The following is a 13327-nucleotide window of genomic DNA, read 5'->3' as shown; positions in this document are numbered from 1 at the left end:
GCCCTCTCAAGAGAAGAGGGGAAAACATACTCTCAGCATATTATAGGAAAAGTGAGACATAAAGCACCACGATGGCTGCTTTCCTGAGAAGAGACAACTAATACAATGGGTCAAAAAACTGGAGTGGTTACACATTGAGATGGTCACTGAAAAGCATATCAGAAGACATTGGCTTCATAGTCAGAAACAGGCACTCAAAGCAACATCAAAATGTTGGGATCTTCAGTAAGACTGCAGACAAAAAAAAAAAAAAAAAAAAATCCAAAGCTGAACTAGTCAATATTCTACAGAATTAAATCATGCAGTGTAAGAGTACATGAAATGAAGCATTTTCTTCTCACGGCTCCTAATTTTTTTTTTTTTTTTTTTTTAATAACGTAGTATCCCATGCAACTGAAATGACACAGGATTAGATTTTGATGATGGTGTACAAGGTTTTTATACACTTGTATAACATTCTTACAACTATTAACTTTAGTGCAACAAAAGCAGTAGCGAAGCTTTTCATTTTATGTCAATGAGAAAACTGAAAATCCATCTGTTACTCAGTAGTGCCTCTGACCGTAATGAAAACTGAAAGACACATACCACCAATACTGTGGAAGGGACTAAATGCAGCCCAGGAGAAAAAGCATTATTCATTACTTCAAGGATAACAAGTCATGTTTCTGCAAAATTGCAGTTCATTTAAAACAGTAAAACTACCTTTATAAGATCACATGCTCCCCATTCAACTTGTGTTACCTTTTAGTTATTTTATTTGTATTTTAAATGTAGATGATGTCCTAGTTTTCATGTGATCTTAATTTTATGCCAGAGTCTTAATATTCCTAGAGAGGTAATGCCAGATTTAGGATATAAAACTCACCAAGGCAATTCAGCCAACATAGTTTGCTCCCTGGCACACTCTTGGGACAGGAAGGGGAGTCAACTAACTGCTTAAATGCATTCTAACATATGAAAAGTAAAGCCATGACATTTAGCCCTTGCTGTCAATACAAGTTGTCATGACTAGCTGTGAAGAAGTGTCATAATTTTAGAGCAGTATTTGATGTAGGCTCTAAACACGATATAGTTTAAAAAAAAATTAGATCAAAGAATATTTGACAGTGCAATTAAAACAAGCAACTCTCTAAATATATGAAAGTGAATAATTTTCATGTGATGATATTTAATTTTTATTACTAACCACTGGTCTTCCTGCAGCAGTAGGTGGTTGTTTCGCCAACTGTGACTGCAACAAACAAACAAACCCATGTAGTGTTAGATATTACAGTAACTAAGAATACAAACCCAAATTTGTATTGAGAATGTTGTTAAATCAAACACTGGCTGCTTGTTTTATAGACAGAAAATTACCTGCTGCTTCATAAGAAATACTTGGTCATCTTCTGCTACAATTTCTTTTTCATGAACAAACTGCAATACAAAAACATTAACATGATTTTGACTAAAAGAAAGAAATGTATTTCCTTTTATACTTCTCCATGAATATGACCAAGGCATTCAACAATGAAGTAAATGTTTGAAGTACTATGTTGACTGCAGACCACATCTTCTATAGACTGAAGACCGCTACCTCATGATTCCATTGAAGCCAAATTAATTAGTAGTGAAATAGATCTCAGGATCTGTAAGAAATGTTCACAGATGTACACACTCTGCAGCATGCTCACATCTCCGTTAACTTATCGAGGCCCAACCTTGGCATTATTTTATAGATAACTATGGCAAAAGTGACTCTGCACCTGCGTTCCATCAGACTTGTAGATGAGCTGGACAGAGACATCTTAGATCCCAGGTCTACACATCAAATTGCAAGCACTTTCCCTCCAAATAAACTCACCACAAAGATTTTGCCAAAACAAGCATGGCAAATATCAATATCAAAGTTTATAATCCAGGCCTGAAGTTTATAAGCATGCAAAAGAAGTTGTCAGTTATATTTTCCTTGGACACTTATGATTTAACACACTATCTGTCTTGACTTCTTCCCTAAAGATTGCAGAAAGGACATAGTATTAGTTTTCTCAGCTAAAATAATTCACACTCGGAAATATGATCAGTCCCAAACTCTTAGCTTTGTTAGAAAAAGCCATAGAAATATTTGCCTTCACTAACTTCTGTACGCACGGGGCCCACTGCTGCTGGCATTTTGCTCAACAGTCCCACATGTTTTTTCAGGTAGTTCTATCAAAGCCTTTTGTTAAATAGTATGAGAGAGAAGATACACTGAATATATGTAGAATCCATTTTCACATGTTTGTTTTTGATATTACACTGTCTCAAGCTTTCTTATTTTAAATACTACAATAGAAACAGAAAGCATTATGAAGTTATGAGCAACTTGGAGGAAAACGGAGTGTTCTTAAAAATACTAACTCAACCTGACCAACAGTTAAATGACACATAGACTTTTCAATACCAAATATGTATTAAAAGCAAAACAAGTATATTTGTAGTCTTGAACAATGTAACAGCGGCAGAAAAAAAACAAAACAGTGTAAGCTGGAGAAAAGCTATACAGAACAAAAATACATAATGATTTTTTGATAACTAAAGAAGAACTTTAAGAACAAAATAAAAAGACAAAATAAGAAAAAAACACACGGTTTATCACACTCCTATGGTAAACTGGAAGCAAAGTCTCAAAGGAAAAGAAACAGTCAAAAAACTAACAGGTAAACAAACAGATAAGAAGTCGAATGCCAAAACATCTCAATTTACCTTTCTGACTGGTGGTTTTGTTATAATATCTTCAAAACTGTCTTCTGCTTTTAGTGTCTGAAAGTTCTCGTGCAATATTCCTATCTTCTTGTCGTTATCCCAACCTGCAGGACTAGATAAAGGATTATTTGGCTTTAAATTCTATTGTTACTTCAGGTTATTCTTGTATGCAATCCTGCACCGCACAGAACTGAAAGCCAGGTAAGTTGTCATAGCTCCCATTCTGCTGTGCAAGCTAGTTATTGACTAGTACAACTAGTTAGAGATTGGTTCGCCATAACAGAGAAGAGCAAAATCTCTGGGTTTAACATTTCTCTTTGGGGCAGCGAGTATTTGTAATCTCGGTCCACTGGCACTCCCCAAACTCCAACTCATGAGAATGTTAAATGGAACTTTAAAAAGCATAAACAAGAAAGGCTGTAAATGCTGTTTTACAATCTTGCACAAATACATTTTGTAGTCATACAGACATAATAATGCAGGTAACTTACATAAATACTGCATCTTTTTCCACAACAACAGCTGGAACATTGAAAGGAAATCCATACAACTTCTGGACTATATATTTATACACTAAATCAATGTTTTTGTTCTCTTTTACTGAAGTGTAAATAAGCGCTGCCCCATCTGAATAAACTTGTTAAAGAAAACTCAGTTTAGTGGTTAGTAAGAGATACTAAAATGACCCTTTTTTGTTAGTTTAAAGGCTATCTACTTTGTAGAATTTAGAGGGGGAATACAAAATTAAAGAGGTCAAACAACTTCCAAAACTTAGTTTTTGAAATAAGCTATTTGGCAATTTAAATCTTTCTTTCTGCATTTGTTTTAGGCCAACTCAGCTATTGCTTTTAGAGTAAAGTACAGGCTCTTCTCACTTTCAACCCCCACAATACCAGTGGTTTCACTATGATGCCTTCAAAACTGTCTTCTGCTTTTAGTGAACAAAAATTTTCATGCCATATCCTTATAGCTTGTCATTATCACATCCTTGCAACATGGACACTACAGCACTAACAGTAGTAGCTTCAAAAATGCCAAAGACCTTTTACTTCCCCACCTGTGTTTTTAAATTGGGGGAGCAAGTTCTTACACTATACAGTGATCTGCTTTCGAACTAAATGAAGGCAAATGAATTGTGCTATATATCAGTTACTAAAAGACCAAGAGAGTGCTTAGTATTCCAGCATAGTTCAGTATCAAATTAATACATCTTATGCACAGCAGCCAGGGAAGTTTTGAGTAATTTTTACTTAGGGATTATAAAAGTGCCAAACCCCCTAATTTATTTCTACATGCATGCCATTCAAATTCTAGATGAAAGTTATATAATGGGATCCGATTCCCATTCAATGAAGTTTAGAATAGAATTCCAAGTTGTACATGGCATATACAATCACAGAGACTAATTCCTACTGATTTTTCATATTCTTCCTCCATCCACAAGATTTGTTACAATTACCCATAATTCCATTTTGAAAAATAAGGTCTTGGGAGCCTTTTGAAGGAAGTGCCATCTGTACTCAACTGAGATCTCAGGCTCTTGAACTAATTTTTGCATCTGTTAACTGCTGTCTCTCCAACAGCATTTAAACTTCCCTTTACCACAGCATAAATGATGATGACACAACGTAGGCATATTACTAGCATCTGAAATCTAGATCTCAGGCATGTCTAGTTGACTAAACAACACTAAACACTATTTTATACTTCTTTTAAAAAAAGGAATTTTAAAAATAATAATAGCACAGCAACAGCTTATGTGCATTGTCTCTGTACCAATACAAGAGAAGCCAGTGGATCTTTCCTACAGCAATTCACACTTCTTTCCTTCCCTCATCTCCTCATCCTGTGGAATTACTGAACACTGAAGAGACTGCATATTCAAAAAGAATAACATGCCTTATATGCATCCGAAGCAAAATCATACTTAAATGAATTATCTTCTTGATATTATTTTAGGGACCTTGTCAGCTAAGATGTGTTGATTTGCAAACTGACTCCTAAATATGGAAATGAAGGCAAGTAAAGAAATTAATGGTAAGGGGATATGCTAGACTCTTGCAGCTCTGTAATAAAAAAAAAAAAAAGAAAACAGAAACATTTAACTCAACATTGTCTTAGAGGGTAGCTGAAGCTGACTGCCAGCTACAGTAAAGGAGTTACATACTACTTTGGTACAGATGCAAATATTCTTTTAGAGCTGGTCATAATTAATGCAAAGATTTAATTGAGTCCTTATCATTTTTATGATGTGTTAAAGGATACATTGTAAGCAAAACCGTCTGATATGTGACTGAATGAAGTCGAAGTGTTCATCTCTGTAGTCATGCTCTTTTTCCAGAACACTGATGGCATCACACTGTCAAAATAAACACAAAATTAATATGCCACTTTCAGTTATCTGTTGAAACAGCAGTGTTGCTACATGTCCAGTTCACAACTGGGCAAGGGGGATGGAGTGGGTGGGTGGTGCAGAGAAAAACAAAGACCTGCTGAGATAGTTTAGAAGCATAACTGAACAATTTTTTTTTTTTTTTAAATAACATATAACTTGATGTGCATGTACTGTGGTCAGCATTAACTTGGGAGTTAAACTGATTGCCATTTTTCATTCACTCCCCCTCCCCCTCTCCAATGCAATAACTCAAATTGTCTTTTGAAGACTGACTCACTGAATGACACCACCATTTTCTGCACAATGGTGTTTGTGTTTTTTTTTTTTTTTAAAAACACACTGTGGTGTTACAGGACAGTGTTTTTTATCCAGTTACTAACTAGCCCTTTGCAAAGGGAGGCAAAAGCAAGAAATGTGGAAGCAGAAAAAAAAAAGGGGGATGGAGGGAGAGAAGAATAACAGAGAGCTAGCAGGTGAGAAAAAGTGCTTTTCAAATGAGGGGGTTAGCCTTCCAGTGAAGGAATAGCATAGGCATCAAAAGGTTTATTATTTCAGCGTGGGCCAGCAGAGGCTGCGGATGCAGTATGTTTAATGCCAATGAGAACTGAAGAGCCAGGGAGGCGGCGGGGGGGGAGGGTTGTAGGGGGGAACCCAAAAAACCAAAACCAAAACCAGCCACAAGAGAACCGCACCATTTTTTCTTTAGACTAAGAATATGGTTACATATATAACAGAAACCAAAACAGATCACAGAAACACCCTAAGAACTGAGGAAAGTTAATAGAGCAACACTTCACTAACTAGAACCCTCAAATATATTCATCTTCATAAAAAGATCAGAAATACTAAAAAAACCCCAACCCTACCAAAACACTATTTGCAGAATAAGGAGGACTGTGGAGATCAAGGGGAATTCTAGTTGCTTACTGACTAGCTCATTTCTATGAACAAAAGCAGGTCTGAGGTATTCCTCAATTCCTTGAAAACTGGTATAACTAGAGGAAAAACTACTCCCAAATTACATGCAATCAGGGCTTCTAGACCTTCAACATTAAACATTTTTAAAGAATTCTTATCCAAGGTATTCAGAATGACTTAAGAACCATGTGCTTCCCACCCCAAATCCACAATTGACAGAGTTGCTTAAAAAAAAAAAAATACAAAAAACCTAAAATGTGAAACAAACCTTTGTACAAACTACTACTACTGGAATGCCTAAGTTACATGTTAGTGTATCTGCACCCAGGGGTAAAATCACACTGTCATCTTTGTCTTCCTGTAATGAAGTATTTCTTCTCTGTGGAGAAGCTGGAAAATCCTCGCCTGGTTCTATATATTCCTGGAAGTCTCTTACCACTGAAAGTAAAAAAAGTTATATTAAAAGATCAGCTACTTTATTATTTCAACAATGATTTCCACTGCCATTGATCTCTAGCACTCTTGATTGTATAGTACTGCTGCTTCTTTATGTTGAAAAAATTGAGCATGCACCACGTGCTGACTATTTGTTTGCTTTGTGCAGCACAAGAGAGAGCTAGTAAGTTTGGGATCTGCTTTATCAGCACAGCCAGAACGTGATCAGATGAAACCGTCCACAGGGACAGCATTAACCCATTTTTATTTTATCATTGTGGAACCACTAGGCAGTTACTATTAACTATTATTGCTTGATACATTTCCTAAAGGACGTAAGTTTCCTTGCATTCTTCTTGGCAAAATTAATGGAACAGTTTGCTAGAATAAACAGAATTAAGCCTTACACATATTGCTTAACTGCTACCATATACCAGGTTTTACCTAAAAACCCTTTGTTCACACTTCTCTCTCTGTACAGTGACTCTATAGTAGTAATAAGCAAAAAGAATACACAAATATTAGTTATTAACTAGCTTTATAATTAGTTAATAGCATATTAAATATTTTGTATGCTTTTACAATAGATCAGATACTACTTTAAAATTTAGCAAGGAGGGTAAGTCAGAATATAACAAGAATTTGAAAAAAGATATAAAGTTACAAGTGTAACTCTCTTGCCAGGTTCCGATGCATACACCTAAGCCTCTAATTACACGGTCACTTACTATTCCTACAGTCAGGGATGCAGTATTAGGCATAAAATATTTGTACCTTTCACATCACATGTCCTGTTTCACACAGGAGAAGCAGGATTCTACCAAACCCCACGACTGATTACTTTTCCATGAGTAGCACATCCTGATTCAGCCAAAAAAATCAGGCAGCAAGACAATTCAGCTGCATCATGCACATGAGCAGCTAACTACTCCAGTACATTCCCACTGCTTTGTCCTGATTTATGTTAATCCACTGCTACCTTCACTAACCTGACTGAAGCCCTCTGAGTTCGCACCTAGAAAAGCATGAGTTGAATTAACAGAGCAAGGCTTATTTCAACACCCTAGAGAAAAAGATGTATTAGGCCAAAATTATTCAACTTTTCTACATATCTTGGAGTTCACAATAACAAAAAGCACATGCATAGATTATCATGTCTACTTGAACAGTCAACTGAGGCTCTTATTAGGGAATGCTGCTACTTCTGTCTGGTCTGGGAACTTCTGAGAGCCTCCCCAGTTGACTGTGTTTTAAACCCAGAGTTCTCACCAAGTTATGCTGGCCACTCAAGGGAATCTTTCCTACACAGCATCCTGTCTGCTCTGGGATAATTGCATGCTAAAATAAAAATCACACTACTCCAGTGCTACAAGTCTTCCAGTGGATTCCTAAAATTCCTATTGAATGATCATGACATACTAATCTTTATACAAGTACAGAAAACAGTAAAAAGGGAGATTGATGTAGTATATCATGGCTCAAAGACTATGGAATACAATCTCAGGTCTTCCTTAGAGACACAATTAAAATGCCCAGGCCACAAGGCTTCATTAGACACAGCTGAATTCAGTAACAGGAAGAGCTATTTCAGCCCTTCACACACAGCTGCTATGTATCCCCTAACGCCTTCCCATACCAGTTTTGGTCCTCATAGGGTCTGTCTTTGAGTAGAGTTAAGTTGCTAGAACTGGAAGACAAACACAGCAGCACACCTCCAGAAAACTACACGTGCAAACCCTCAGTAGATTTCGGTCCTCTTAGCAAATGAAATCAGCTTGTGGGAGCCTCTCGGGAGCACTGAGCCTGACACAAGAATAAAGTAGGAACATGTAGCTAGAAGTCAGGCAAGCAAGATTCCTCCCTCCTCCTTCTGGCAGTGTCAAGCTGCTGCCCGCCTAGCATTGCACGAAGCCATATCACAGAGGTTCAAAACAAAACCAGCTTCCAGACATATCTGGATTGTGTCCAGATATGGCTTCTATTATACCCAACACGCAGACCATCAATATCTGTAAGAATTAGACCAGATGATAAAAGAACAAGAGAGCAGGCAAAACGTTTTGTAGCTGCTCTTCTTGAGTCATTTCATCATTTAAATTTTCTGGATTTTTTAGAGTTTCACTATTCTGTTCACTCAGTCAGTAAAGAAGGAAAACTATCAGCCTGCACGTTTTTGGTAACAGAGATACTGCGTCCTTACTACTTTCATCCAGTAAAATCCTATCCTGAAACTGTTTGGTGGGGGTGTGGGTGTATTTAATACACACACATACATACACTAACACCATCCCCCGAAAACAAAACCAAACCAAAAACCACACCCAGAAGAGATCAGCTCCTCCCTCCTAAAGAAGCTCTTGTTGTGGAAGATATGATCATCTTAAAAGAATAAACAAAACAACCAAGCCCCCCCGCCGCCCCATTCCAGAGTATCTACAACCGTCACCTTATGGGCTACTTTATTGCAGCATGGCTACAACCTGCATTTCTGAAAAAGCTATTCAGCAATCTGGCAGTCAGTTGCTTAAGAACATACCAGTTCCAGAGAGCAACATCAGACTTAAAAAGAAAGTTTAATCATGCTATTTGATCTAAACACACAGCTTTCTCAAATGCTCTTCCTTGTAGTAATTCACTGAGAGATGAATGGGAAAGACTTGTGTTTTAGTACCCCAAGGGAAATACAGTGCCTACCCAAAAGTAATACGGAGCTACGATGTTAGTGAGTTCAGACAGATAATTTAAGGAATCCTGCCAAATCTTTGTGTTCTGCATGTTTAAAACTAAAAAGACAAGACACTGACAGAGCTATATCATTTCCATGCCAAAACATACAGCTGCATTAGTGTCAATAATAATTATGATAAAACTCTTCAGGTAGAAGGGGCCCAGACATTACCATGCTGCCATGAATTCTTTCAACATTTACACTTTTGGTAGGCCGGGAACAGGTCCCAGATTCTCTGGGCTGACTAATTACAGGAATAGTTAAGAAGCTGTTGCAGTGATTTGCCTTTAAAATAAATAAAATAAAAAATTGAAAGCTAAGAAGTTTTTTTGCTTGGAGAACCTTATCTAGAAAAATCTGTAAGAAGCAAGATTGTAAATTCAACCTAGCTGTGTTCATTCAGAAAGCTTCCCCCTTACCCCCAAATTAAGGTACTTCTGTTCGAAAGAAATACTAGTATTGTACATGAGACTTCTGTGAAGCTTGACTTGCTTGATAACTCCTAATTTTAAGTAATATTTCCAAAGAATTAAAAAGATTGCAATGGAGAGATTAAATGGTGCAGAAAGCATTAAGCATATTTGATTTAAATGGATTCCTACATATTTGTGGAATACTCACACTTTTGTTCCATTTCTTTCATTTCTTCAGGAGGAATTTTTAACTTGTCAATATGTTCTCTTACAACACTTGCCCATTTTTGTAAAGAATCCAGTGCAGTCCAAGGCCTAGACATGTCTACTACCAACATAATTAGAGTGTCCTTTAGAGAGCTTGCCTCCATTGCAAATTTAAGAAGACCTTTATGATACAGGTCACCATCCAAAATCCACACATTACATCTTGTTTGATCTACAAAAAAAGGAAAAACATTTTATGAGACTTACTTGAAACAGCCCACTACGTAATGGCTATTAAATATTCTTTAGACTCGTAAAATGCACGGAAGAAAGCAGATGACATGTTTTATCAGTCAATGGAACATACATAACAACACAGCAATCCACAGCTTGTGGAGGCCCCCCTCTTCTTCCAAACCCTGATGATTAATGGCTGATAACTGAGATCTTAAATATTCTTTAGACTCGTAAAATACACGGCAGAAAGCAGATGACATGTTTTATCAGTCAATTGAACATACATAACAACACAGCGATCCATAGCTTGTGGAGGCCCCCTCTTCTTCCAAACCCTGATGATTAATGGCTGATAACTGAGATCTTAAATACATTACCTGAAAGTGAGAATCCAGAGATAGCACTCAACATTTCCAAAATTAATATTCACCATTTTAGAGAGGGAAAACTTTTTTCTTCAAGATGCAACTTAAAAGGGGGGAACTGGGTGAATTCAGCCATCCCTTCTCAGCCCTTGGTCTGCTCAGCTCTCAAGGACTGCCATCTCCCCTTCAAAACTCCAATATGATATGCCTATATAACTCTTAAAGAACAGAATGTACCTTGGCCCTTCAGAAAACTGGAGCAGAACTGCAAGTTTTTAATGATTTAGATGGAGTTAGCAGGCAAAAAAGTTATTCTTCAGATTTGCAAAAGGACAATCACCATAAAAATAGACCCCACTGCTTTTTTTTCCCCCCAGAACACCATACTCCAATATTCAGAGACACTTCTGTGGTAAATGAAGAGCTGGTGATTCAAAATTAGATAGCTTAATATAATCACATTTTGCCTTCAGGTAAGTTTTTATTCCTCATTACAGAAGTTCTGAGGAAGACATTTAGACCAAACTCCCAGTCCTCTTAACCCTGGTCAAGTCATCTTTGAGACCAATAGCCAGACGTGGAAGTCAGGAAAGCAGATGATTTCAGAAGAAAGTGGCCAACTTCTGATTCCTCTTCTATCTGTATTTGTTCTTATAGCATGTACAAGAGTTCCCATTTTTCCCCAAAGCTCCCAGTACATCTTTATTCACACCCCACTCCCCCTAAGTATTGCCTTTAGATAATTCATTGCACCTCTACAGTGCCTGGACATACTCCTCCCTTTGTTCCCCCATATATAAGCATCAATTACCCATTCCATAACTGCAGGTATTTGGGGTCTGGATCTTAAACATCTTTTTTACCTTCTAGCCATAAGTCAACTCAAGCCAGTTGAAACACAGCTTCTATTTTACTTTCTCCTTCCTTCAAATTTTTGGTTTGGGGTTTTTTGTTGTTGTTCGTTTGTTTTTGAAGTCTGGTTTAGCGTTGTGCACATTTTCCTACCCATCAATACATGATACATAATCTTGCAGATTCTGATACCACCAAGGCAAAGGTTTCTCTGTATGTTCAAAAAGATAAGTACTTGCTACAATAACTGAAGATAAGAGCCTAGGCACCTTTTCCTCTAGGCCTGAGGAATGCACTTTTGCCTACTATCCATGCAGAATGTGGCAGCTAAGATTGCTTCCCTGGTCTTTTCTTTTCGGCCTTTTCTTTTGACTGGTTCCGCTCCTCCTCTACCACTTAAGTGGTCACTCATGGTATCTACTAAAGGAATTACACTGAGAAACTTCCTCATGATACAAATCACTCATGGCCTAAGCTGGACTCCTGCAAATTATGAAGGAAGAAAAACATCCCACTGTCATTCCAAATATCACACTACTGAACCATTGCTTTCAAATTGATTTAAGATGTTATTAGAAATACAAACTTACCATCTCGATCTTCATCATGCACATTTAAATACAAATACTCCATTCCTCTTCCTTTTTTGTATTCCTCTATTCCTTGAATTTTTCCTATTAAGCTAGTTTTACCTGCTCCATCTTCACCTGGAGAGACAGAAGTTAGATAGCACTCAATCTTTAATCACAGTTACATATTAAAAACCACCTGGGGCAAGAAGGAAACCACATACTAATAGAGTGACTGAGCTCATTAAAGTTTTGAAATATACTGGGCTTTGCCCAACTCATCCATCTGTTCAAAGTGCATGCCTCAGCTTCAAATCTTATTTCTAATTATTGATAAATGCAGTTTGCCACTAACTATCCTATCGGAAATAGGTTCTTATATGTATCTTTAAAAAGGTACCTTAAGGAGTAGTTAAACACCTCAAACAATTTCAGTCTTTCAACTGCAACCAAAGTGTTAACAAAGTCTAAAGTAGAGTTCAAGTCACAGTAAGCTCATCTTACAATCAGAAGAATACTTTTTAAAACTCTCTCATATCGAACAGCACACAACGCCAGGCTCAGTAAGGCAGATCCATTTCCTTAGCTTTTATGGGTTGGTTTCTTTGAATCTTTTCTCTGTTAAAGAAACCTTGAGAAGAGGTGACAAACAGTAAGCCCATTGTCTTACAATATATGTGTATTTGGGTACACACACAGTGATAAGCCTGCAATACAGGTCCATTCACTCCTATTCTCTCCCCTCCAAAGGGAGCTCGGATAACCAGTGAACCTTAACAGTATAAGCATAGCGTAAACACCTCAACTATTGCCACAGACTCTTCTTGAAAAACTTCTATTTCTCACCATATGTCCCAGAACTGGAAAACTCCATGTGCAGTTTTTCCAGTTTGAAAGAGTAACCGAGCTGAATTTGAACACAAAGCGGGGTTTTGCCACTCTAATTTGACAGTACGATGGGCACATAACAGTTAGACATTAGAAAATTCTTGGAACTCACTCACAGGTTTATAAAATTAAGATTAAAACCAGGTTCCTAAGAAATACCTTATCAGTTTTATGCCAAACAGAGTATTTTTTCCCAAGTCTCTCCTATACAGGGAGAGTATAAACACTTGCTTTTAACTACATAACAAAGAGAAGAGTTCAAGGACAGTAATTTTCACTGCTAAACGTAATGAAGTTTCCCCTGTAAAGGGAACTGACCATGATCTTATAGACAATATTATGGCTACATTAAAAAGACTACAGATATAACCACAGAAAAGAGCAGAAAAATCATACTTTGATAGACTGATTTTGAATTTACTGAAAAATACCATTCCCAATATCATTACCGCATGAAGTCTTCAATTCAGAGTTCAGCTTTATTTTCAGATTTCACTAATAGTTTAGAAGCTACCAGAAAGCATAAGACCGTTTACTCTAAGTAGCCCAGGGGATTTTACTCAATGGAATGAAAAGGCACTTTTTTTGGGGGG

At 37.1% G+C, this 13327-nt stretch overlaps 1 protein-coding gene across 1 annotated transcript in view; it reads right to left on the bottom strand.

Moving 5' to 3' along the window:
* The window catches only part of DYNC1LI1 (dynein, cytoplasmic 1, light intermediate chain 1), a gene marked incomplete at its 5' end in the record, with an annotated part of 15792 nt that extends 3808 nt beyond the window's left edge, over nucleotides 1-11984 (bottom strand). Inside the window, 8 exons of the mRNA XM_009575710.1 lie at nucleotides 1190-1234; nucleotides 1360-1419; nucleotides 2728-2839; nucleotides 3219-3354; nucleotides 4993-5086; nucleotides 6309-6478; nucleotides 9825-10055; nucleotides 11868-11984. Coding sequence (XP_009574005.1) covers nucleotides 1190-1234; nucleotides 1360-1419; nucleotides 2728-2839; nucleotides 3219-3354; nucleotides 4993-5086; nucleotides 6309-6478; nucleotides 9825-10055; nucleotides 11868-11984 — 965 coding nt within the window. The remainder of the gene's footprint in view (nucleotides 1-1189; nucleotides 1235-1359; nucleotides 1420-2727; nucleotides 2840-3218; nucleotides 3355-4992; nucleotides 5087-6308; nucleotides 6479-9824; nucleotides 10056-11867) is intronic.
* Between the last annotated feature and the right edge of the window lie 1343 nt (nucleotides 11985-13327).

This window comes from Fulmarus glacialis, unplaced genomic scaffold, assembly GCF_000690835.1.
Source record: "Fulmarus glacialis isolate BGI_N327 unplaced genomic scaffold, ASM69083v1 scaffold20384, whole genome shotgun sequence".
NCBI lineage: Eukaryota > Metazoa > Chordata > Aves > Procellariiformes > Procellariidae > Fulmarus > Fulmarus glacialis.
Note: the sequence above shows the minus strand (reverse complement) of the source record. Positions and strands in the feature narration are given on the sequence as shown.